The following is a 27,197-nucleotide window of genomic DNA, read 5'->3' as shown; positions in this document are numbered from 1 at the left end:
AGCATACTTATGGTAATGACTATCCATTTTAATAACCAGAGCAGACATTATGGAACAAAGCAAAAATATAAACTTTATGTGGATAATCAATTCGTAATAATATGATTTGCGAAAACCCAACGAGAGAGTGTTTTTCCTTTATGATTTCACATGAAGTAACATTCATAATTTTATGCTGAATTTTTACAGCTCTGGACTTGGTTTCATGGACAGAGATGAAAGGCTCTGCAGTCTCCTATTCCCACAGGATGTCTGACATCAGGAACACGAAACTTTACAATACACTGGACCACAGAAGGGATGATTTTAAAAAATATGAATATATTTCTAGTAGATCCAGTGGAAAATAGCTTATAAATGAAAAAGAATCCAGACTTTACTAAAAAATGAACCACAATCTGTTTAAACAAAAAAGAAACAAGGAAAAGAAAAATCGAGAAAAAACAGCCACCAAGGAGAAACCAAGATGAAAGAAAGTTCATCACTGTGAAACCCCTCCGGGGAAGCACAGCCTTTTGACAGGTTGTCAGTCTAGAAGCTACTCTGACTTCTGTCTTATTTTTTATTTGAAAAATCGATTTCAGAACATGAATAGTGACAAGGCAAGCAGTGCATTTCAAGGGAATTAATACACTCCATGTGTGGCTAAAACTACTTGGTGTTTCACCTTGTGCCTCCTGTTTCTGGAAGCATGTAATAATCCCATAAACACATTGCCTATGCCATTTAACTCAGGTCCTTCCTTCTTCCTTCTCTGCTTAGGATTTTCCATGATCCTCACAAGCACAACTGAACAGTTTATGAAAAAACATCTTAGGGTCTAGTCGACTCTTTCTCTGTAGCACCCCATCAGCAGTAAAAGCTTACGAACACTGTTCAGGTCCCAGTCTGCAGCCTCAAAGACCTGTGATCAAGGACGAAACTACAAAGGGAGAGTTTAGCAGAACTTTATCTGTCAGAGTGGAAGCAACAATTTTGGTTTTAACCAGGGAGAATTGCTAAGGGTCTTGCAGATGACAAGTAAAACACCGTCCCAACACAGATGGCTTGTAAGAATTTTTCATTTATCCCTGATCTTGCTACAGAAGACAGCACACAATGGAAAAAATGTGATGAATGCAAAACACCATCTGAATACTGCTTTTGAAGCTAATGATATTATTGACTTGCTTGAAATGCAACAGACTATTTCTGCAGTACTTGCTGACTCTACACTTTTGAAGGATTTAGGGGGTCCGCAATTTTCCCTAGGAGAATATTATACACCTAACGGCAGACCACAGGTGCTAGCATTAATTTTCTATTACCATTAGTTGCATGCAGCCTGGATTATCAGGCTGTATTCATGCCTACAATCTCCCTGCATGGATGCCGATACAAAACATGCTGCTTCTGTAACATTCACCAAGTCAGGAGAGGAAACAGGTAAGAGCTTCATGCCCGCATAGCATTTAAAATACCTCAACTCCAGCAAGATACAGAATGATGACATGCTCATTGAATAACTGACCACTGCCCTAGAGAATACAGGTTCAGTGTCTGTGGAAATCCTTCTAATTCACATCCAACCCACTGCTTCTGAAATCTAATCTGGCTCCTGACTAATTTCATATTAAGTCCCTATTGTAAAGAAGAACTGGTGACAGCAGCTAGGAAATTTGAGAGCGTTCCTATCCGTGGAAGGTGTTGGCCTTGACACCAACACATCCCGTTGGCATTTGTCAGTGTAACTCAAAAATATCAGAGATTTGAAGTTTCCTGTACAAGCCTTTACACAACCCCTGGAACTCATCCAACCAAGCACAATGCTACAGTTCACTGAAAAATATACCCATAGTAAGAGCAACAAAATTTAGGATCCAAGAGCACTAGATTACAATTCAGGAAAGTTGATTTCAGTTCCTGATGCTTCTGTAGTATCATCCCCATGACCTTACTGAGTCTCTGTGCCAGTTTCACCACATGAAGTTGGATTGAAATTCCCATTTCCTACTCGCTCTTCTAAGTGAGTTCCTTAGATAACGGAGCATTAGACTGATGTGTCCTGTAAGTGCTTCACTAATGCAAGTATTAATTCAAGATATATTCTTATGTTTTCTGTTTCCAGAGCTCTACAATTGCTATGGATGCAAAGCAAAAGACTGGGACAAGTTTGCAAATGCAGCAAAATCCTTTATATCTATTCATATTCTGAAGTGGATTACTTCTTTGCCTGCTGAGGACTTTTTTCAAGTTTCTTCTACTGTGGCTGATAAATGCTATTGCTGACTTCCCATCTGGTAGATATAAAACTAGATTGTGTTGTAGCAACGTCCCTTGGAAAGTGAGGTTTGGGCTGAATCCCGGAAGAAAAGCATCACTGTAACGGGATTCCCAAGAGAATGGAGACTAACATGTCCAAATCTGTCCCTCCCTCATGTAAAGCTTCTTTAAAGAAAAACTAGCATTATAGAACAGCTACATGGTCTGAGGGTTGGAACTGCTTCTGTATAAAGAGTCTTCAGTTTGGAAGAGCAATGGTTGAGGGAAGAGTTTAAAAGAGAGAAATAAAATCGTGTGGCCTGAAGAAGATGAAGAGGAGAAAGACTACCCATTACGTACAACACCCGAGCTGCAGAGCAGTCTGACCCTGTTCCCCTAGCAGGGCTCATAACTTGTGCCTCTTTTGCCATGTCCTGCAAATGATTTAAGAGTACTTCATGACAAAAGTTAAGAAAGTTACTGTACTAAGGAACAGAACAGGCATATGGTTTGGTTTTCAGTGCTGCTCCAAACAGGTTTACGCCATCCCTTTAAAGGCCTAGAGACTCAGCAGAAGCACATCTGGGAGCAGGTCCAGATCACTCAGTGCTGTGAAGCTGGTGCTACCCAAAAGCTTATAGCACCTTGTTTATACGTTTTTTATTTTGTATACAACTGTCAGCACCTAGTCTACATTAATGTATAGCTTCGTGTGGCTAAACACGCTGATCAGTCATGACTTGTCACGCTTTCTCACAGCACGCCTGAGCAGGAGATCTCATGATAATGAGGAAGATGACACATGCCACCAGTGCTCCCGCACTCGTCTGCGTAAGTGAGAACAGCACATTTTGCTGTCAGGCCCAAGCGAACATATTTTCATAGGCATTCCTCCAACTTGTGTATAATTGCCTAGAAGTGGGAATTGGAATAGAGGCCTGTGTTTGGAGAACTCTGAGCAGTGAAAGAGGCTGCATCTGTAGCGAATTCAAGTCAATGAAATTCACTGTAAATATGATTACTCGTTGGTTATAATTTTTAAATTTTATATTGTTTACTATAAACATTATTTTACTATTGTACATAATATTTCTGAGATATCTCATTAAACTATTCTTCTTCTGCTTCAGCAACTTCCCTGTGAAAAGCTGAGAAGGGCTAAAGCAGAAAATACCCGTTAAATGTTAGCAGTTTTCTGAAAACAAACAAGTTTAGCAAGCTGCTGTTAGAATAATTAGGAACATTACTGGCTCTGAGTGAAGGAGCAGAATGGCATTAAACCTGGTATCTTAACTGTACCTGTTTAATATTCATTAGAACAAATTTCTTGGAGAAAAGTCTGCTGAACTAATTAAGATTCCCAATCCCAAGCACAGCTGAAAATATGTTTATTCAAATCCTTCTAAGTCTCACATGCCATTCCAGCATTGTTTCTTTTTATTGGTGTCTCTAGGCCAAAACCTACTTCAACTGTTCAAATGTTGAGAAGGTTCCCTCTAATATGAAAAAGGAACCAAACAGACCAACATCTTATTTCGTTTCAGTGGGACTCAATGATTTAATCATAATAACAAAATAAATCTGTGGCAACATCTGACTTCAGGGTTATCGGTTCTCTGTCCTTCATGGCTGTGCAAGCTTCCCAGAAATACCGCACACATCATGCGTATTTTCAGAGCTCAGTGACCCAAGACCTAGAAGAAAAATCCTCTTTTTGCTCTTATGCTAGAAAAATGTACAATAAAACCAGTGCAATTCTGATACCATCCAGCAGAGGACAGTTTCAAGCAATCTCTGCCAAGTGACCCAGACACAAGATGCACAACACGCACCTATATGTATATATATATACGAGTGTGTGTCTGTGTGTGTCTGTATATGCAAGTAAAAAAGACCAGTCTTGCTTATAGCAATGGGATTTATAAATATTCAACACAGCAGTGGACATCTCTAGATCAATGCCCACCCCAAAAGCAAGACTTGTGTTTAAAAGCACTTCTTACATCAGTATGTGAATATTGCTATTCCTCAGGGATGACTTAAAATTAGTCTGGAGCATTAGCATTGCTGTTAGAACCTCCCTGCTGTCAAAACTGTTCATTTTGTACAACTGCTCAGTGCTAGCAGAAACAGACACAGTCTGCTGAAGGAAAGTAGCACCCTGCCAAAGCAAATAAAATAAATACTTTATGAGTAGGGCTCCTGGGAGATGTCGTACCTGTAATTGTGGAACCAGTTGATCACGGTGCTGGTTTTCAAGTTGAGCTGCGTAGCCAGTTCCTCAATGGTTTTTGGTGATGGGTATGGCTTTTGCTGGTAGGCTCGTTTCAGAGCTTCCTTCTCTTCTGGTGCCAGCACCACCCGGGGCTTCTTCAGCTGATGCTGTGGCTGCGGGCTGGCCCCCTGGCTGTAGTCTATGCCAGCGGATGAGGACTCACAAGACTGACTGTCACTAACGGAGCTGTGTCGCCGTTTCATGTAAGCTGAAAGAGAAGTGCATCAGATCAGCCCCAGCTGAATACAAATGCAAAATCAATGAATATATGAGCTGTGGAATAAATGTGAAGATGACAGGCTGTAAATGCATGGATGGGCTATTCAGAGAAAACAGAAGGGAAGGGGCATCATCAGAGATCAGAGCAAAGCAAACATGGGGAGGATGCAAGAGACAAAAAAAAGAAGAAAGAAGGGAAAGAAAAGAAGGTGAATCAACTGGAAACCTGTCAGAGTTTTCTGCTTTTTCAATGAATATGGGACACGAGTAACAAGGTTCAGTTAGCAGGACTGATTTTAAATTCACTCTTTCAAGGGTGGTGAACTGCCACATAAGCACCTGATTAGGACAGTTACCCTTCATTTAGACTTAAATGGTCTTGCTTGTTAAACACTTAAGGCGTACACTAAGGTCTCCCTGACACTTAAGGTCTTGGAATTAAAAATACGCCTCTGGAAGTTGAAGGCAGCCAAGGCTCCATCTCTAACACACGATGGCGCCCAGAGCCCGGCCATCCCAGCACCGGGCTGAACAAACCCATCAGGCGTTTGTTGCTTTTTCTTACAGATCTTCACTATAGCAGGTGACAGGTTATAAAAGAAAAACAGCCCACAACATCCTCCTCCCCTATACAAGGCTCCTTCCAAAATGCCTGTACTTTGAAGACATCTCTCGCTGCACTACTGCAGCTCAGGAAGGCTGACGGCAGCAGCCTACAATACCACCGCTGACCCTCCTGCCCAGCAGGGACTGAATTATCCTGGCAAAATTCAGCGAGGAAGGAGTCCCAGCAAATGCTGTCACTGACGTGATTGATTTACACTGTGCGAAGGGAGGTGGGATTTACTGCACCTGGCAGTATCATGCACAAGCATTGCTAATGAGGGGGCTGAAAACAGCAAATATAGATGAATCTTGTCAATAAAATATTTAATAGCCTGTTAAATACCTTCTAGATTTTTAAGAGTTTAGGTATTCAAGAGCTGCAATTTGATAACCTTGCCTATTATGTTCCAGATTACACCAGCCTGACATCAATCAAGCAGGCACTAAATCTCCAGCAGCCAGGAGCTCTGATTGGAGCCAGGGAGCAATGTGGGGCAGGTCACACCAGCCAGCAACTGAATTCTTCAAAAAAATAAATTTCTCTCTCTCCACAGCTCTGCCTTTAGGCTGCGGGTGCACAAGGAAGAAAAATTCAATGCAATCAAACAAACTGCAATACTGAAAGCGTTGCTCATGCAAGCCAACTTCTTCTGGCAGAGCTCCCTACAGGTCTGGCCAGGTCTTCTGTCTCCTGTGGGTTTCAGCATCCTGTCCTCTATGTCGTGTTATGTCCAGTGGGACCTTTTTACGCAGTATCTTACTATTGTTGAACTGAATTTTGAACATGCTCTGTAACCTTTAGGGGGTATTTGCATGGCCCACATTTTGTTTTTCCTGAATATGACAGATTACCTGTGGATTGCCTACTGTGTAAGATCACTGATATGGAACAGAGCGCAAGTTGCTCGTGATCCATCACTCTGCCACGATACACTCCTGCATGTGTTTGAAATAACTATAAAAAGCAAAGTTTTAGCTTCCTTAAATTTTTAAGAAAAAACTTCATTTAAAAATCACCTATTTAAGCTGTTCAAAGCAGATGTAGAACTGTGACGTGATTACAGGTAAATGAATTATTTCAAGGTGACCTATTGGCTTCATTTTTGCAGTGCTCACGGAATTGTTACAAAATTCAACCACAGAATTAATGGTTCCAGTGATAAAAGCTCACATTTATATAAGGCCTTTAAATTCAAAGACTCTTAGCTGTTATTTCAAATCTGCATCGATACGCTGGCATAGGCAAGATTCCCTCGTCTATTTTGGCAAAACAACCAAGAGGGCTGAAAGACAACATCTATCCCTTCAGCAATGTGCAGCAACTTAAAGGAGTCCCTGAAACAAAACAGAGCCTTGGGTGGAAGATGTAAAACGTGTTTAGGCTATCTCTAACTGGAGTTTCTGGAATTTGGTCAGGCGACTGAGTTAACACCAGACACCCATGCATTGGGATGTTCTGAATCTCTCCTTTCTCTGCCCTCCAAAGGATGGCATTTCTGGCAGCTCAGAGCACCCTGCTTTAGACTCCTAAAGACAGCACGTAGCTGCGATAGCTTGGGAAGAATTTCGTGCCCTATGCCTACCTCTGCTTTTGTAACCTCACAAAAGGTGCAAGGACTTATACGGGTCTCTCGTGTGAATGGAACAAACCATGCAAATGTACATATTTCCTTAACATAAAAATAAAGTCCTGCTGTTATGTCATGACCAATTGTTTTCCTGGAGGATAATGTATTATTAGAACAAATTTCTATTGGGCCAAAGGCACAATCCTGGCATGTGGCCATGTGCTGAACTAGTACCTAAGCTAAGAACTAGTACCTAAGCACCAGGCTTTAATGTCTCTCTCTGGAAACTTTATAAAAGCTTTTCCTTTCTAATTCTTATTTTAAACATATGTGCTGCCTGTAGACAACATAAGGAGATCATTCAGCACATTTTCAGTGACAGCGAGGCTCAAACTGGAATCCAAGTTGCAAACACACTTGATTTTTGGAGACGTTTGATTTTTGTGTGTGATGGGTCTCCACTTCTCAGGAGACCTAAAAAAAAAACACCACTGATGTCATGTGGGCAAAGGTCTGGATGTGTGTCTGAGACCAACTTGTCAAGGCCAGCTCTCTCTGCAGTCTTGCTACCTCTTCTTTTCCCCCTGCTGTTGCCAGCCCAGCATCACTGTGTCCCTCTGGGAAGACTCCCCAGCATGTGCTCAGCTACAGATGATGCAGACACCATTGCAGAACTAGTGGCTGCCCACTGAGGTAAAGCAGAGCCCCTTCTAATACAATTTTTATCTTATGCAGTATTGAACAAGATTATTAAAAAGTGAAATAATGGGGAAATAAAGGGAATTAAATTTTCTCCTGACAGCAGGCTTCAGTACTGTTCAGTGAGGAGTGTGACGTTGCCAGCAGCACACACACCGGGAGGTTATAAGGAAGAGGGATGAACTCCTCCTCGGCAGAAAAAGTGGTGCAGAGTGTCTCAGCCTACTGAGTGGGAACCCCTGGCTTCCTCCGAAGAGGTTCATTAATGAACGTTACAAATTTTCAGAATCTCTTAACAGGGCATTTATAGCATAAACTTCAGACTGGCAGAAAGGGAAAAAAAAAGATACATGCAGCTCACCTGTATCATAATTATCAATCTATTCTCTTAATAAACAGAGGCAGAGAAATAATTGATAATAATGTTTTACTGGTAGCAGATACATTTGCATTGTCCTCTAATTGCCATTAGCTTAAGGGAAAGTTGTATTCTTTATGTGGCTCTAGTGCAATTTAAAAGGTTACATCACAGGATCCTTACCTGCATGAAAGGATTTTGCTGAAAATACAGGGCTGAATTCAGTTTGGAGTGCTCTGCCATGAGGACAGCTCTTACACAGTTGAGGCGCTCAGTACAGAGACTCAGATGATTTATAGCCTTATCTCTATTCAGGTGCCATCTACACAGCATATGTATTGCACAGTATTTGATAAGAATCCAGTTTAGAAAACAGTTTTGAAAGGATATTGTCAGTACTACTTTTAAATTATTTTTATTTTATTTTCCTGCATTATGGGTGATATTCTCTTTGAGGCTATAAAAATCCAGCTAGTTGACAATTTTATTTCTGCTGTATTTCTAATACAGCAAAACACCATCATGGCTCCCTTTGGTTCACAACTGTAAGTAGGAAACCCCAGTGGCTCGTGCTCCCAGTGGCAGATCACACACAATCTGAGATAAGATCCCGCACTGCATGGTATTACATGGGTTACTATAACAAGGATTTGATTATATTCTTAAAAGCATGCAAGACCACAATTTTCCCAGAAGCTCCCTTGCTGTAATTTTTAATATAATCACAAAGTTCTTGATCAAATGTGTTAATGCTTTCAGGACATCAGTCAACAGCAGTGCTTTCAGTGCACACGATTAATGCTGTCTGTACTAATATCATTAAGGGATAGCTTGAGAGATGTATATATCATTAATTAGTTAACTGCTGATAATGGCAGTCTATAAGCCTCTCGTAAAATCACACATACACACTAAAACCAGGGCTCTGAATAACCACTGTTTTTTAGTAATCAATTTAAAATATAGAGAATAGGCTAAGATTATCAGGATATGCTCCCTCCTAAGATACCTGAAATAACTGAAATCTCTCACAGGTGCATGCTCATGACACAGCCATTTTACACAAGTGTGTCTGAATAAAATCACCTTCCCCAACCCTATAAAGGCTATAGACTGAATTATTCTCAAACACCCTTTCATAAATGCTGCATTTTTCTTGCCTCTTAGTAACCATCCATGCAGGACTGGAAGAAGATCTCTCAGGAATCAACACACAGCTCCTTCAGCCCAACATCTGTGACCAGCTGCAGCACCATTAACTAATAACCCACAGCCAGCTCCCAAATTCACATTTCTCATTTGGTAAGGCAAGTTATCAGTGATACACCAGGGCCTCAGTAATTAATCTACAGGAGAATATAGCAACGATTTCATGACAGCTGGTGAATATTCAGGGTTTTTGTGTGTAATTTTTTTTTGAGATGTATCTGCTTGAGCTAGCATCAAATAAAACTAAGAAAAAGCTGTTATGAAGTCTGTTTGAATAACCTTCATAATACTGGATCAATGCTGCCTCTATACTCTTTATGGAGAATTATAAAAGACACAGTCATCTTTGAAATAATGGAAAACATGAGTCAGCAGTCAGCTCCAAGTTACCTTTTTTCTCCATTCGTTTCATATCCATCAGCTTCTCCACGTTGTTGGGATCGTTCAGCCACAGCTGCATGCGGACAAAGGGTTCTCGTCCCTTCAAACTCAGCTTGTGCCAGGGCTTTGGGCGAGCCAGAAGGTCTGAGACAGAGCCTTGTGTTAGCCCTAGGATTGTCTCCCCAAACAAACGCTGACCTAATATGAAATTGAAAATGGCATGAATTCATTCAGCTAAGAGACAAGGCAGACTAAAAAGACAGAACACATCTACGAGATCATTCATCAATTATTCTTACTTCAAAATTGCTTGAAAACCCAAAAGAAACATTTAGAAGAATAAAAGCTCTCCCCACCCACTAAAGGTGTAAATATTGAGCTTTAGTTTAATCCTTAGGATCTGACCGTGGCAAAGAGGGGAGCTCAACACCTTTAAGGATCAGGACCTTACAGTGGAAACAGTGTGCATAAAGTTAAAATTAATGAGATTAAAAATAAACCAAACTTGCAGCTAAGCAGGCAACTAGTTAAGAGCAGTGAGGCTACTTAGCTCTTGTGCAGGAGGGTATTGCAACAGCTTCGTTCCAGCAGGGCAATCCAAACATTTCAAGCAATCAACGAACCAAAACCAATGCAACCCCCATTCAGCAATAGTCATTTAAGTGTCCTCAAAGACATGTGTAAATATTTTCTGTGTTGTACTATATATGGTGTTCTAACAGTGTTTTAGCAAGTGCAGATAATCACATTTTACAATATAACAGCTTTTCCAGTTTTTATAGCCTCTACAGTACTTCTAGTTAATAATTAATTTTACTTCTTTCACAATGCTATTGTCTGGCAGGGTAAAAACTAAAAATGCTTTTCAATGTACAGCATTTGTAAGTGCATTAATAACACTAGTTTTATATGGTTAAAATCTCAGTTATTGAGGACTGTGGAAAACGCCCCTGCAGCTCAAACCCAACCATACAGCTGCTTTCCTACAAACCTTTACTTCAGTTTTGTTCTTAAGCTAAACTGCCTTGATATGCAACAGCCTTTGTTACACGACAAAGCCTGAAGTCATCTGAGTCACCACTGGTGATTTCTGATGGCAGTGCAGCTCTCATGTATTTTCAAGGTAACCCAAAGATCTTCCCATCCCGACCATGTTTAGGCCTCAGGGTCTTGTGTCTGATCCTTGGCTTCTGAATGCCCTCACCCCAACACAAAGCAGAACGCTTTTCCTTCACATCCTAGCAGTGCCAGCGGCGTTAGCCAGTGGCAGCAAACAGATCCCGAGGGGTCCATGCAGATGCAGGCTTGTCCTCCTGCAGCAGTGCAGGACATGCTTGTCCTTGTCACTTGTAAAAGCACCATCAGCTCTTCCCTACACAGCCTCATCTGCTCCTGACACAAACGGGACGTGGAAAATACCTGCTCTGTAGCCCCCTCCCATGTGCCAGACTCCATAAATCTCCTCTTCCTCTTTAAATACCCCACAAAACTTCTGGCCTCATGATTTTTTTGCCTGCACAGGGAGATGAGGGATGGTGGGCTCAGTTAACAGCAGACACCCATGCAGAACATCCCATGCGGATGAGCGGGGCAGGTGGCTCTGCAAAGCTTTTGGAGGAAGCAGTTGAGATTATGAAAGGTGGAGAGGGGAAGCAAGGACGGGGTTAGCAAGCGAGTCTGCTAATAAGCACTGGAACTAACCCTGAAAATAGTTTTTGCAGACTGAACAAAAACCTAAAATCAGAATTTACTTAGGTTCCTAAGTAATAAGTGATTTTCAACTTCCCTCACTATCAGGAAAATCAGAAGAAAGAAGTCATTGAGGGCCACCTTCAGAGCCTCTGTATTGTTAACCTACTGCCTCCCTGTTTCTCTGTATGTTTAAAAAGATGGGTAAGACCTTATACATTTACCTTTAAAACTGCCAGCTACTTTTGAGCTAGGACTGCTTCTACAAAACTATTTTAATTTGCCTTAGTAAATAACTTCCCTTTAGAGTTGCCCCCACTTTCTGTGCTCTGGCTGCTCCCTGGCTGCAGCGGGGTGAGCAGAGCTCTGACAGCCACGGTGCAGCAGCGCCAGGCACTGCAACCGGCCACGTAAATGGGAGAGGGGACCTGACCTGGGTCAAACCAACCCGCCACCAGTAAAATGGGCAGTTTCGACTCACACCAGCTGGTCTGGCTTACTGTGCAGCCATACAGACAGGAATACTGGCACTAATGTGCAAAGGGGGCGGAAATAAGCAGCCTGGAGCAGGTCCTAGCAAGGCTGCTGAAGGAAATGACCTTCAAATTACAGCCCAGGAATTAAACAACCAAGGAAGGAGATAACATCACATTCTTTAGGTATTAAGGAAGAAGCTAAAAATGTTTGTGTCATTTATCTTATCCTAGGACACAGCAGGGCAGGATAAAACACCTGAAAGACTCACAAGCCAATGAAGAATGTGTTAGAAATCATTCTTGGGGTAGCAGATGTATCGCATTCTGTCTTCATCAGTGTTATTAATAACTTAAATATTTTTAAGCACAGGCTTCCTAAAACTCCTGTTAATTCTCCCCATCTTTTTGCCTAATGTTCTTCACACCTGTTCCTGCTGATGTAGCTGCTCATGGAGGAAACTTCCTGCAAATTATGCTGCTTTCATGGTTAGTCCCAGCCCTTCCTGCAAAATCCCCAATACTGCAATCTTTCAACAGCTCACTGCATTCACTTCCCTCTGTATCCAGGTTATATGTTGCTCAACGGGGAATCACTGATAATATGACATTTGGGGGTAGGAACACTAGCAACAACTCAGCGTTAACGCTGCCAGCATCGTTTGCTAAAATGGTGACTGCTGAATGAATGCTTAAAAGCACGGGAGGAGAGACCCGTCAAACCCAAGCCTGGTTTGCTGAGCCATCTGGAATAGTTTCACACAATCGTGGTCTTTACTGGCCGATGGTATTTGAAGGGAGCCACCAGCAGTTGCCTAAGACAGGTTCACAAGGCCCTGTGGCCTAAGACAGAGAAACCTGTGCACCAAGTCAGCCTGGTGCACTAGCACACTGAGGGCGCAAAAGGAGACATTGAAACTGGTTCCACACCTAATGCAGAGTTTGGGGCACATTTCCTGGCTCTTCTGCTGCTTTTTAGGCTTGTCAGCCACACTGTAGGAAAACAAAAATCATGGGAAATAAAAAAGACTAAGTAAAAATGGCATCAAAGCAAATGTAAACAAAAATACTTTTTTCAAACCTCTCTGGAACACCAGAGCAGGTACAGCACTCAACAGTATTTTGCTTAAAAACTAGGGGCTTGAACTTGTAAACCCTTCCCGTGACTTGTGGCTTTATCTGTACATTAGGTCCACTGAACTAGCAACCACAGTTTGCCTATGTCAATGTGCACGAGCAAGTAATTCTGCTGGGTTCAGTGGAACACTCTCATGCAGAGTATGCCCAGGATCAGGGCCATTTTCCTTTTTTTTCCCCAAATTATATTAAATGAGAACTTGCAACCTCCCCCACCCCAGTATTCTTCCCCCTTAAAAAAAAAAATCTCTGACAGTAACACCTGTTATCCTGTGTCTAGCTGAAAAAAGGGCTTCCTTATGTACCGAAATAAAGGAGTTTTTACTTATACAGTCATAACATTCAGATGATATGGATGAAATTCTTCCCACGTACATATCAGCAGTCTAAACCTAAACTTATCTTTTTGGACCCATCTCTAGCGAACAGTGAGAAACTGGCACCTCTGGAGAGTGATTTGTCTCCACCAGCTCAGACAACTACTTTGAACATCTAAATGCAGGTGAGATGAATCCCATGCTCAGCACCAGATGTATGTATAGGTAATGCTGGTGCAACCTTCCTGCCTTCTACCTAGAAATTTCAAAGGATTCCTAAAAGTTTCCCAATGCCTTGTGAGGAAAGCAAGTGTTAAACAGATAAGAACTACTGATTTAGAGGCACAGTGGCAGCATTAAGCATGGATTTCGCACACTCATATTGGGTTATTCCCTTTGACTATTCCAAATATCGTCAGCCATATCAACATTACACTTAATTTGATACCTAAAAACTCATCTGCAGGCAAAAGCAGCCTTTGCTTTGCGTGTCTCTAAGCAATATAACTGAATGGCCCCATATGCCTACCTACAGGTTCATATAAACCTCAGCTGAGTCTGAATTTACCATCCTAGCTCTGCAGGCACACTACATTTTCCCTTGTGATGCATCTCCCTTTCCAATCACGCTGCACTCCTCTACTTCACCTCTGCCTGAACTGCTGATGCCTTGAACCTACAAGCACGGGGAAATCAGCATTTCTCAAGTGGAGACCTTACTGGCTTTGGGATTTTGGTCATCCTGACAGCCTGCTGGACTGCATTTAGGGAGGTGGGAGCAGTATCTGGCTGGTGAGCCAGAATCAGAGCTTAAGGAGAGCAAGGGTATCATCATATATTGGTAAGTAGAGTATGACAATATGAAAGCATTTTTTTTACTCTTTAAAAGTATCTTTTTAAAAGGTGAAAGCTAAGGCCAGAGTCAAAACCAAGTACTCTTGTAATCATCAGTTACTGAAATATAGCTTAGAAATAAAAGCATGAAAACTTTCATTTTATTTCAGCCAAGCAATGAGAATAAAGCGATTTACCAAGATTGTTGTCCGTTAGCACTTCTTTGACCCTTTTTGTAATGCCATACGTATCCAGCTCAGGGGACATAGCAACCAGTTCTTGAATGCTGAGTGCCGAGTGGCCTGACAGCGGCAAAGGTGTTGTGGACTGGGATTCAGAAGCAGGCGGCTCACTAGATTCTTGGGATTTGCCATCCTTACTTGTCTCTATAGTGGGACAGGGCTGCTGTACCAATTCAGTCAGGCTTTTCACTGATTCACTGGAACTCATAGGAGATTCAGGAGCAGGACTGCAACTGGCAGAAGTCTTTGGAGTGCTTTCTGCAATTAAAAAAAGAAAAAAAGTCCCCACTTTAGCATAATTGTAATGTTTTGATTGCAGGATATTTAACTTTCCTCTCATTTATATTCTACCTACTTAAAGAAATGCCTAAGTATGCAAAATGCTACTTCTTATGACTTGGTTACTGAAAAGCCTCCTTTTAAAAACAGAATTATTTTCTAATTTTATCTTGAGTAATCTTTTCTTTCATAGAAAGACAAGAATATACAAAAAAAAATCAGGAATAAATGAAGTGCAACCACTTGTAAGGTTGCATGGAATTTCCTTGGTCAGGAAATCTTATAGTTCTGCTTTCTACAACATTTTTGTGTAAGGATGCTCTTAAATCTACTGTTATAGCCTGGTTTAAGCCTCTTTCTATGACTTATAAGAAACTCACTTAGCCACTATATGCTACTGTCAATGAGGGATTTTCTACAATTGATACAACTTTGTATCTTGAGGCTGTTATTGATTTCATATTGTTTATCACATGCATCATGTTTTTGCACTTTTCTTTGCCCAGAATTAACAAGATTAAAATACAGTTTCTAATTATGTTGTATTAATTAATGTGTTTGAGAATACAACAAAAAGATGGCTAGTGGATCAGGAGACACCAAAATCTCTTATTTTGACACTTTGAAAGAAAGCTTTCTGAATCTGTTAATTTGCCAACAATAGGTTCTGTACAAAATGTTGTTTTCCCCTTCTAAGTTCACATTTATCTCTAATGGAATGTACCAACGAGCTTATGCAGAAAATCCAGACATCTAAGGGTACAGTCTAAACATTTTTTTAGGGCACCAACATGTAAACGATGTGCTTTAGAAGAACAATTCCTTTAAAAAGATAAAGAGTACATTCAATTTCTCCATTTACAGTTCCATTTTCGTGGTACTGCTTCCTTCTCCTTGCTCTCTTACATCTCATTAGCTGACATGGTTAATTATAGGTATCTCAGATTCATACATCAGCAGATTCACCTCAAGATCTCCGAAGGAAGCTTACAATGTTCACCATCATGCAAGGATGAGGCCAGTCTGCATGAAAATCCCAGTCTCTGCACAGAACTGTGTTTTCCTGAGATCTGCAACACTGCTGGGGCAGCGGCTCACTCTGCAGCCATCCCTACCAAGGTAACGGCTAACCCCAAATTTCCCCTTTTTTCCCTATTCAGAATACAGGCAAGTCCTCACAGAGCACACAGCTCATGCAGCACGGATGGCATATCCTTGGCACTACAGGAAAACGCCGCGTAACTAAAAGTAGGGTTCAAATGGAGCAGGGTTCACGGTGTAATTGTGGTGTTCAAGGCAACAGAAGCTCTCTCGATCCTGCAGTTTAAGAGAGGTTCCCTGACACCGAGCTGCTCTCAAAGCAAGCAATTGGACTTATTTCTTAGTGCTTTATGAAAGATGCAAAATAGGCAGACATACAAGGAAAGCAAGGTGCATATAAATCTTTAAGGCGAGAAGGATACTATAAATCCTATTTCTTTTCTCTGTTCAACCCAGGTCACCATACAACTGAATATAAAACCCAGCAAATGTTATTTTTGTATCAGGAGCAGCGGAGGAATTGTACTGTAAATTTGCCCTGATTCACCCATGCGAGGTACCAATTTGGCAGATCATCCATCTTGTTCACTGTACACTGTCAGGGATGGCATGAATTCCCTACATGATAAACAGATTTCTTCTCAGGTCTGTGTCCTTTAACCCACAGCAAGGTCAAAATTATGGCTGCCTATCTAATAAACTGCACGGCACTCGTTCAAGTTCCCTCTAATTTTGTCCCTTGTGCCAGCTTATACAAATCTTACCGAGTAACTACAGCAGCTGCAAATTTCCTATACAATTCCTCATCCGAGCCCCGTAAACCACATGCACACACGGAGAGCACAAAAAATCCCAAACCAAACCAAAACAACCTCCCCCCCCATGCAGGACTCAACAAAAGCATGTAGTGATGCTTCCTCCTCCCTCTCCCTTCCCTGCCCAGCCTAATTATGTAAACAACGGAGGTAATCTATATTATAATCTATCACCGAAATGCTCCACGGTGCTCACATATTAGCTTATTTATTTTTTATATCACACATTGAGAGCTTACTTGAATTTTGTTTTTAAGACCAATCTGCTGCTTATTGACTCAAAAAAGGTAGGATTATCTGAATCTAATTTTGGAAGGCAGTACAGATGACAAACTGCTTTTTTTCTCCCAACGAAAGCAAGTGTACAGCGATTTCAGATGAGGCATTATGCGCATCAACTACAAATAACTCCAAATATGCTCCCCACTCATTCTTAGCACTTTTCCCTTATGGAAAAACATTTCTGAGATGATATAAATATTGGAGGAAAAGATCCATTATTTGGAAAAGTCAATTCAATAATCAAATAACGCAAACATTTCCCGTTAATCTACTTAAAAAATTAAATAGACATTTAGAGTACAAGTGATTGCTGACAGAACAAAGGGGAAAATTGAATGTATTCACTATTACAAATTAAACTGTCAATCTACAGTCATTTCATATGTTTTATGAAATAATTTGTCTGCATTCATTTCTCTCAAGTTCCTCACAGGACAAAGAAACAAATTCAGGACATCTGAAAAATAGATATTAAGATTTCAAAAGCAGCAATTGAACATTTCCAATGAAAGTAATAGTGAAAGCATATTTTTTAAAAACACGTTCTGTTTTTCTAACCCCAGACTTAAATGAAAAATAGTGCTAACTTAAGAACAATCTGATTTCTTGTGAGCATGTAAGCAATGCTCGCTGAACATTTACACATGTATTTAGAGAAGAGGAGGTCATTTGTCCAGACGGGTGTAAAACTGTGTTATATCAGGCTCTGGGTATCCCATCATGCACAACTGGCAAATCCCACACTACTGACAAAGTATCTTTAATAAATTTCAGATAAACTTTGCAATACCAAGGGTACTCTGCATTTTGCATCCCAGCAGCCTGTATGCAGTTTAAAACCTGAAGCAAAAGCCCAAAAGCTTCAAAAATAAGGTGAAGTAAAGAGCTAGAGCGATCAAGAGTATCACTGGTGTCACACTCTCTGCATCACCTAGGAATTTCTTACTTTTTATTCATTTTTTGAAGCCTCGGGTAGCCACAGAAGTGAGCCATGCCTCACACTTCGTAGAGGCTGGGAGAAAGACCTGCAACAAAACCCCTCCAAACTAACTTGGTGGGAAGATGGTGTGTGTCAGGGCCCGAGTATGTGATGAAGATATGGATCAACATGATGACTTTCGATGATCAAGAAACTGGGGTAAATTTTACGTAAGTACTGGTTGACATTGACAAGTGTCATCATAGAGACACAACCCTAGAGAGGGACATATAATCTAATATAAAGGTACAACAACAAATGGAAACAAACTCAACATTATACAACCCAACATCAGCTTACCCACATTCCACTCATCTGTTTAGTACCTAACAGTTAAGAAAGTCAACATACTTTGCAGACCATTTAGTGTGTACGACCAGGGTTTGGCTGAGCGTATCATAAAACTGGCTGAGAACTATAACAAATTGACCTGGCCTTAATTATACAAATGCAGAAAGTCTTTTGTGGTCTTGCTTTCCTTGTTGCAATGGATGAAGCCATATGATGCTTTGGTTCCAACCATCCTCTCTACACCTTCCTCAGTTTCTATCATGATCATATTCCAGAACTCTTCCACCTGCAGGAAGCACCTTCACCACATCCCTTGGTAAAAAAGCAGCGGTACAGCTCAGACCCACAGCACACAGCAGCTGGAGCCTCCTACTGAAGCTCACCTCAGATGCAAAGACTTCCAGGTCATGTCTGCTACCCCTCCCTGAAAATCATAGACATCTACATGACCTGACACCAGCCTCAAATGTACTCCATTAACAGCAGTATCCAGATAACAGCGTGCTGCGGAGCCCTGGGTGCGGTTTCACCAGTCCAGAAGCATCACGCTGCTGCCGGCCAGCACTGGCAGGTTCCCCAGGTACTTCTTGCATACATTTTGAGAGCTGCAGGTTTGCCACTTTTGCTCAGACCCTGCCTCAGCTCCTTTATGTCCTCTTGTGAATTAAAGGGCGTGCAACAAGAGCATCTGAACTCACAAGCATCCGACACAAGCTCAGCGTGCTGAGCCTCCCCTGTCAGGACCCTCCGCTTCCCCAAGGAGCATCCTGCACTTCAGCAGCCCAGGAACTGCAGGAGGAATAAACTGCCCAACTGTGGGTGCTAGCACAAGCCACTAAGCTGCAAAAAGACTTGGGGGAATCAAGGTACATGGAGAAGTTGGGGGAAGACCATGCAAAACACAGAAGGTATTCATGGGCCTCTAAATGGATTATGAAAAATATTATATTCTAAAGACAGCAGGCAGACAACAGCTGCCTTAAGTTTCACAGAGAAGTGGATTGAAAAAGCAGATCCACTATAATTTTCAGAGACAAATCTCTGTAGTTTATCTGATCCACTATTTAAATTTCAATACAGAGTCCTCTATCTGCAGTAATAATAACCTAAATTCCATTTAGTGTTCATTTGAGCAGTCAGGATAAAGTCATTTCTTATTATCTCCCCACTGTGTAAAAAACAGCTTGAAGGTAGGAAGTCAGCAAGCATTTTCACCAAAAAGTAATTATTGTAAGTGACATTTTTACTGCTGGCATGCCATAAGGCGAACTGCGCATTTGGAAGGACAAGTTGCTAAAACAAAATGACAGGGTGCTCTGTGACATTCCGACAGGAACCCAAACATGATTTATCTGGCGGTTGGGTTGATGTACCACTTCTCGTGATGTCCCAAGCCTGGGCTTCAGGTCCACGGCAGACCAGTGGAACCCACAGCTCCTTACCACAGGACAGCAAGAAGAGGATGCTCTGCGCACGGCAGCGCGAGAGGCAACCAAGCATCCTGTGCTCCGCTCATTGCTTTTACGGCAAATTAGTACGAAAGATGAAATCAGACAAATGCGGACAGGAGATTTCTCGGCAACCTCTTAAAAGAGCATTTGGTACTTCAGGGCCTGCATTTACCTCCTCATACAGATCAGTTAATGGACAACAACAGGCCTGGCAGGCTGCCTGAGATCCACGTGTCGCACACTGGGACTGGATAGGTTTCTGTGTTCCCCTGGTCACTGGGCTGCCCACTCTGTCCAGTTTGTAGACCAAAACCCAGGGTGTGTTGTCCTGAGATCCAGGCCCTCCTCACCCAGCTCATCAATGACAGCGTACTCAGGACAACCCAGTTACTGTTTTCCAGGGTCTGACACTTCCAGGCAGAGTTCTCGTTCCCAACCTTCTGCCTCATTTTAACTCCAGAAGCGCTGTCTTTGCGGGATCTCCTTAAGAACCCCAACAGCTCTCCACGTTAACAGCCATACAGTGCGAGTTTGATCTCTGTAATAAATCAGGTAAGCATTTGTTGAACAGCACCGCAATACATCCCTCTTCTGACTAATTAAACGAAAACACCCGCGAAAGCTGAACTCTTCCTCGCAGGTAGCATTTTTGGTGGATTTACTTTAAGTGAATGAATCTTGCCTATTTACAATGTGCAAATTAATGTGGCTTATGAAAATATGATCCTCCCTATAGTTATAAACTCCCCCAGTTATTTGTAGTGGGTATAAAAACCTCCCTCCAGTGTGCACATATAATGATATGAAGTAGGTAGGTCCATGCATTCATGATTGCAAGTGCTTGCTATAGTTATGATTATAGATTTCCACCACGACCCAGGGGATTTTGTTTGTTTGTTTTGCAAATGTTTTAACTTTGGGGAAAACGTTATTTTGGGTCTCAGCTCAGGGAAATTTTATGTGAAGGGGGGAAGGGATCAAAAGAAAAGCCCTTCAGGACAGCATGCAGATGTATGTGTGTCTGCACTGAAAGGGGAGGAAACCAGCTATGGCTAACTCAGAGTTTACTAGGGGAAAATAAACAATAAAAGTCCCCATTCTGCATAGGAATAACATACGTCAAAGACAGAAGCACATACATCTAGCTGAAGGATCAGAGTAAATGTTAAAAGTACCTGAAAATATCTGCTTCTGAGTATTGTTGGAGAATTACAGGGTGTAGCTGCAACTTTATGTTGCATTTTCAATAATTACATGGTTTGCTCTGTGCTTATACTAAAAAACATACGTTTTTAGCCATTCTAGAAAGCAGAAGGAGCTAGAGAAATAAGACGAAGTTCAGAAAAGAACTGGCATTAGACTCGAAGAAAAATTTACAGCTGAACATTTACAAGTTCTTAGATAAATTAGGTGACCAATTCTCCTTGCAATGAAGGCGCACTCACAAATGCCTCACAGACAGTCTTGGAAATCGCACTACTGTGCCCCAAACTGTGCTAACAGTGCAGCTTCTCTCATGGGGCTCACTCCTCTTTCTCTGGCCTTCGTTGCTGAGCGCCCTGCCCTGGGTGGTGAGTGCTGGCAGCCCTTTGAATGCACCCCGTACCAGCAAGCACCTACACTCTATTAGAGAGGTACTTTGTGCCCTGCTGATGCAAAATGCCTCATAAGCTGAAAAGTTCTGGTCTGTACAACATAAGCACCGTGGTAGGGCTGGATGCAGGGAGGCAAGTTCAGCTACAAGCACAGGAGGAATGGCCAAGCCACATCTCAGAGAGCTCAACAACCGTAGGGTGGCACCAACTCAAACCATCCAACTTCCACCAGATTAGGAGGGCTCTGGGATTTGTCTGCTGGGGTGCGGATGGGCTCGAGTAGGGGCTACAGATCACTACGAGGGGCAGTTTGGATATGCAGATGTGCAGAAGGATGCAACTTGAGTTAATTAAAGAGAAAAACCCCACTGAGATCTACCCGGTGCTGGGCTGGACACACCAACCCCTGGCACAAGTGCACCATCTGAGACAGCTTTCAAATACGCACCATTAAGGGACACTTGCAATGGCCCATAGGGAAGCAGATCTCATGATTTTATGTGCTGTTTTACATCAAATGAAGGAAAATAGAAAGAACTTGGGAATTCTTTTTAGTTGGATGAAGAGACAGAATCAGAAACATCAGAACACCATTTGGGTCAGACCAGCAGCCCCAAAATCCTTTCCAAGTCTCCCTAGCCAAAATCAGATGTCTATGGAAGAGGTAAACAATGCAACAAGCACGTAGGGAGAATTTCCTCAAATACCTGCTGGCTTGCATATAGGTTCCTAAGTAGGATATTTGCATTGAAAAGTGCTGAATGTTTTTTTTTTTTTAATTTTTAATTTTTCTCTGGTATCACCCTTAAACAATTAAAAAAACATTTATATTACGAAATCAGATTTTAATTTAGATGATTAATGGCAAAACCATGGCTGCTTTAAAAGACATTGCTCTGCTTTGTTAATCTTTATTTAATATTCAGATTTTTCTGGGTTTCCGTAACTTAAGTCAGAAGTCAATATTTAGAAATAAGTGTTGGAAAATATTTTCAATAACCTTATTATTAAAACAGCTTGTGTGCACAAGCTTTGTTAAGGATTTTTCTGAATATTAAAACAAATATGTCACGAAAGCAATCAATCAAGATGCCACAACCCCACACAGTTACATTTTTAGTATAATCAAAACAAACCCGTGCACAATACCTTTTGGAAAACAGACTTAGAGCTTTTAGAGAGGCTCTGTGGCAATTTATGGTGTCGTTGTTGACTTGATGACCTTGTGATTAGACACTAACTTTGAAGCCTTACAGTATTTTTGACTGTCTGTTGTCCTTCTCTATTGTAAGCCTAAGCGTGAAGGTGTACCTACACCGACCGCCCTTCGAGATTTTCATCTGTCTGCTCCAGACAAGAGTAAGAAGCAGAATGTGTATGTGCATTGCGTCCCATTTTGCATTTATATGTATTTCCCCCTCTAAACAATGTGGACATTTATTTGCTATGGGCGAGATACTTATGGGATGGATCCGAGGCTAACAACTGGATTCCTTCCCTGCTAGAAAAGTCCCATCTAACAACCACAGCAGGGGCTTGTTCTTCATCTTAAGAGAAAGCAGCTGAAGGAGAGTGACCCTGAACATTGCTATACCTAATGCTCTCCTCTTCGGGAGGAGTGCTGGCAAAAGTACTGAAACAAAATGACATTTTCATTGTATGCAACAATATTATAAAAGCTATTAAGGTACATTATTTTACACGTCCTCATAATCTCTCCATACTGCTTTACTTAATTTGTGATAAAATTGTTGAGAAAGGGTACTTAATGTAGGACAGTCAGTAAAAGTAATTTATCATCTTCCCGCTTCGGTGCTCACGTTATCAGCGAACTCATTTTCTGCATTCATCATGCAATCAGCCTATTATTTGCATATTAATCAGGCAGTGGACCATGAAAGAGCCGCATCCCAGCCAAATGCTGCACTATCTCAGGAGGAACACTCAGTAATTATCATACATCAGTGTTATGATGTGGTAATTGATTATAACATCTTTCTGTTGCCCCTGGGGAGTCCCACTGCTAACCCAGCTTCAGGCATTCTGTGCAGATTTTTCTCTGAAAATTACAGAAACCATTGCTGTCCTTTTATTATTATTATTTTTTTAACTTTACAACAGGCAGCTCTCTGAGCATTTCCAAGTTACTTTTGCCTTTTTTTTAATGAAATCTTCGTTAGAAAAAAAAAAAAATCTGCCACAGATCAGAAAATGTTTTTTTTTTCCTTCAAAAAAAAAGAAAAAATGAACAAACAAACAAAAAAAAACCACCCCCAAACAACAGTTGGGCTTGCTCCTGTTCGTCCTCTCTTTCAGGCTCTAGTGGCTTTTTAGGTACTGGTATTGCTTACATAATACCCTTCCCCACCAAACCCCACAAAATGTTGCAACTTCAATAGACAGTAATTGCAAAGTTCGTATAAAGGCAGTTAAAGTTGCTTTATTTATGTGCCGAATGAGAGTCTAATTTTGGTCCTCTCGTAAAGGACAAACGAAACATCTGCCAGTTCAAACTTGCACTATTTTTAGGAGCCAAGTTCCAGAGGGGTAAAAGAGAGAAACAAATGCAAACCACCAGGGCAGGCACAAGGCAGCTCACCTAACACCTCGCCTCTTTGGGGAACACCCGGGGGCAGCTCCCGCATGCACCCATCCTGACTTCCCTTCGGAGGCAGAAATGTGGGGCTGGGGGCCTCAGGAGAAGGCCCAGGAGGGGAGCACCCAACGGGGAGCACCCCAAAAATCAGCAGGGCCTGGGCTCTGCAGCAAGGCCGGACTACTGAGAGTAACTCACAAGGACAAAATGACTCCTCCAAAGCACCTCACTGTCCTCGGCCAGGCTCATTGGAGGTATCTGGAGCACTGACATCAAAATGAGGATATTTTGGCAAGCTCAGGCTGTGCCAATGGGTAGTATCAAAAAGATTCTTCTGCGGAACAACCATCCTTTTCAAGCACGCTGTGGGGCATAATACGTAGAGCCCAGGAACAAGCATCTGTAAGTTGTTTCTAGCAGAATCTTTGAGAAGTACAAAAGTGGGACATTTACAGGTAGACTCACCTTTTGTTTCTTCTTGCCACTAGACTTTTTCCGTTCATGAGGCTAATTAATTGGACATTTTCCTATTTTCACTTTTGTTTAAATTTGATTTCAAATTTGTTGTGTTTTCAGTGCAAGTTGTGGTTCTTAACAGATTTCAAATAATCACTGGATTCTTTCATTTGCTGTTTCTTTGAACAGCTGTTGGCAAATTTAAAAACCTCCAATACCTATCAAATTAGGGGAGACAAAATCATAATTTTTTCCTCTTTTCTGCTGCACTCTAATGCAAAGGACAGGCTAGAAGGTAGCTTAGAAGATATTAATTTTCTGGTTTTTTTTTTCTTGGGGATGATTTGCTCTCAAGTAATACATAACTCTTTATAATCAGAAGAGGATTCAGAGTCTACCAGGCTGTTTATTTCCCTGTGTCAGAGCTACTTTGAGCAGAAGGCAGCTGCCTCGTAGCTCCATCCCTATTATAAAAAGGAAATAACAACCTGCACATTCGGTGGTAGCACACCTTCTTTTCAGTATTTTGGGAGGAAAATAGCCCATTATGTGTTCTTTGAATTGAAAGCAAGGTAATTTTCATCCACCGGAGGAGCATTTTGTAATTCTTCAAGCAGCAGTGGGGCTGGCACCCGATGCGATGGCCATCTCCATCCCGCTGGTGGCAGCCACGGGCGGCCGGACCCCGCAGCCACCTCCGTGGCCCCGCGCCTCCTCTTCCCACGAGCCACCACCGTGAGCTCCTGCCAGCTGCCAGAACCTCCCATTACCGACAGAAAACTGCTTGAGCCCTTCAGAGAAGAGCCCTCCCGACCCCTTCTGCAGCTGCCAGCCCACGGGGGACAGAGTGCAGCCATCACCCCAGCTCCTGACCCCCCCCGAAGCTGCAGCACGGCTGCGATGGCCTCGCTCGCATTTCAGTGCTGCTCCAGTTATTTTTGTATTTGGCTTTCAAACGTATCGGCTCATCGTTTGCCAGGCAGCTCCGCTGTGGTTGGCAGCTGGCAGGAGAATCCCCCCGCGCCCAGGAAGAGGCAGAGGAGGCAACGTGGGCCCGCTCCCCAAAGGGGCCTGCTCCTTTCCAAATGAGCAACGGAGGGACAGCGAACGCTGGTAATTAATGAAATGAAGTAATAAGCAAGCAGATGATGAAAAGTGGAACTTACACAGCTCTCATATTCAACGACCATGATTTCTTTTAAAAAATGCCTGAAGAGTGCACAGGAGGCTCGTGCTCAGATTGACACCACAGTTACGGTGAAAGTAATTCACGACCTACATCCACTTTTTAGCAACTATTATGCAAACTGACACTCTTCCAAATTACCTGAGAAGCGTAGCAGCAACAATGGCCAGGGGAGTTTCTTTTTTTTTATAGAGCTTAAAACAAACATTCATTAATGAGCTCTGCTTTTTAAAATGAAGACTTTGCGACAGAGGCAGCAGCACACTTGGCACAGAAGCTCCTTGCTTGGAGTCCCTGCCACACACACCAAGGGCAGGTGAAGGTGAAGGACCCCCACTCCCAAATTAACCACAGAAATAAAGCAGTGCTGCCACCTGACCGGGGAACTTCTTCAAAACAAACGCTATGAACTCATAGCCACGCTTCAGAGTGAATTAAATTTGTCTTCAGAATACAGCGTGAATCTCCTCTTGCCATATTAATATGAAAAGTGTGTTGGTGCTTTGTCATTATAATTCAGTCGCAAGGAATATCTGCCTAGAAAATAGTGTTCACTCTGTGATTATGTATTTTATTTTAGCACTTTTATAATAGTAAAGCTATGACCACAATGAGGACGGAGTCATCTTCTGCAAGTTTAATCACTGGGTGGTTCAATGGAAGGAAAAGAATATAACTAGGACAGGAATTTCTCTACAAATACCGACTCCTTACAAAGCGTTGCTGATGGACAAAGGACTACGGCCCTCCAGCACAGCCTATGGAGGACAGGCCGAGGCAACAGGCAGAAATGACCAGATGATGCCTAGCAATGATATCCAATGTTATATTAAGAACGAAGTTGAAGCACTGACTTCACGCTGCATTCCCAGGTCCCAGTAAGGTGCCTTGACAGCGATTCTCCCAGCTTTATTGATACCATAAAGGCTGCCAGGAAGGTTTTCATGGTCCAAATGTCAGGGAAATGGCACAGAATATGATCACACACGTTACAGACAGACTACAACAGCTGCCCTTATGAGAAGCCAACTGATATCCTATGGTTTGAAATCAAGACAGCCAGGGCCAACTGCTGCAGCGCTGCAATCTCCAGCCACACAGAAAGAATGTGGAAACCTCCCCAGTATGCACCAGTGGGTTTTAGGGTTTTACGGAGATAACTGCTCGGCTGACTTTGTTGTTCAGCTCCGAACTTTACAAACGCATTTGTACCTAGCACAAAAGGAGACAACCTTCTCAACCCCACACAGACTCAAAAACTGGTCTTTGAACATAACCTATGCATACAAGGAGTTCTGAGCCATTAAAAAGCCACGTGTTCTCCCTTCTCTTTCCTACTACAGGCCACATTAACCAGAACCATTCCATGCCAGGCACAGTTTTGTTAACTCAGAATGCCAGCAAAGGACTGCAAAACAATCTCCCTCTTCTTTTTGATTCGCCAGTAAAAAACAACTAAAATCTGGGAAGATCCTTCAGCATCACTGGACCAAGCCTTCCTGTGCTCTCCAGGTACTGCGGATTGAGTTCTCCACGTGCTGATCCCAGCACACCTGGAGCACCATCAGATAGCTCTTCTCACCCAACACAAAACAGTACAATGAACAAAATCATCACGGACCATGGGGAGGGAAGGTCAGAGCTTCTCCATTGCCACCCCACGGCCAGCAAGCTCTCGGTAAGCATGTCAGGGTGGTAATCCTGAACACGAGTCGCAAGCCCGAAAGGCACGCTCTCCCCCCATTACTTCTCACGGAGTGGTAGATGTGACAGCACCCTTCTGCTATCAGATAAACAAAGACATCTACCCTGTACACCGTCAACTACCTGCCCACTTGGCAGCTCCTGGACTGAAAGCTATTACAGGAATGAGTATTATATAAATAAAAATATAAGGGATACCTGGGTCTGTCACCATTCCGCAGTATGTCTGCTAATATCCTAACTACAGCAAGCGTAGATTGCGTTCTGATTTTTT

At 42.2% G+C, this 27,197-nt stretch overlaps 1 protein-coding gene across 25 annotated transcripts in view; it reads right to left on the bottom strand.

The window, feature by feature from the left end:
- CUX1 (cut like homeobox 1) overlaps positions 1-27,197 on the bottom strand; it is a 270,215-nt gene that overhangs the window by 30,663 nt on the left and 212,355 nt on the right. For 15 of the 25 annotated variants that reach the window (XM_040532624.1, XM_040532636.1, XM_040532638.1 and 12 more), the window contains 3 exons: positions 14,204-14,506; positions 9,566-9,754; positions 4,460-4,724 (listed from right to left, as the gene is read on the bottom strand). The exons of 2 other annotated variants lie outside the window; for them this stretch is intronic. In XM_040532624.1, coding sequence (XP_040388558.1) covers positions 4,460-4,724; positions 9,566-9,754; positions 14,204-14,506 — 757 coding nt within the window. Of the gene's footprint in view, positions 1-4,459; positions 4,725-9,565; positions 9,755-12,648; positions 12,712-14,203; positions 14,507-27,197 lie in introns of all 25 variants that reach the window. 8 more of the 25 variants (XM_040532621.1, XM_040532622.1, XM_040532634.1 and 5 more) reach the window with 1 other exon arrangement.

This window comes from Cygnus olor, chromosome 20, assembly GCF_009769625.2.
Source record: "Cygnus olor isolate bCygOlo1 chromosome 20, bCygOlo1.pri.v2, whole genome shotgun sequence".
NCBI classification, from domain to species: domain Eukaryota; kingdom Metazoa; phylum Chordata; class Aves; order Anseriformes; family Anatidae; genus Cygnus; species Cygnus olor.
Note: the sequence above shows the minus strand (reverse complement) of the source record. Positions and strands in the feature narration are given on the sequence as shown.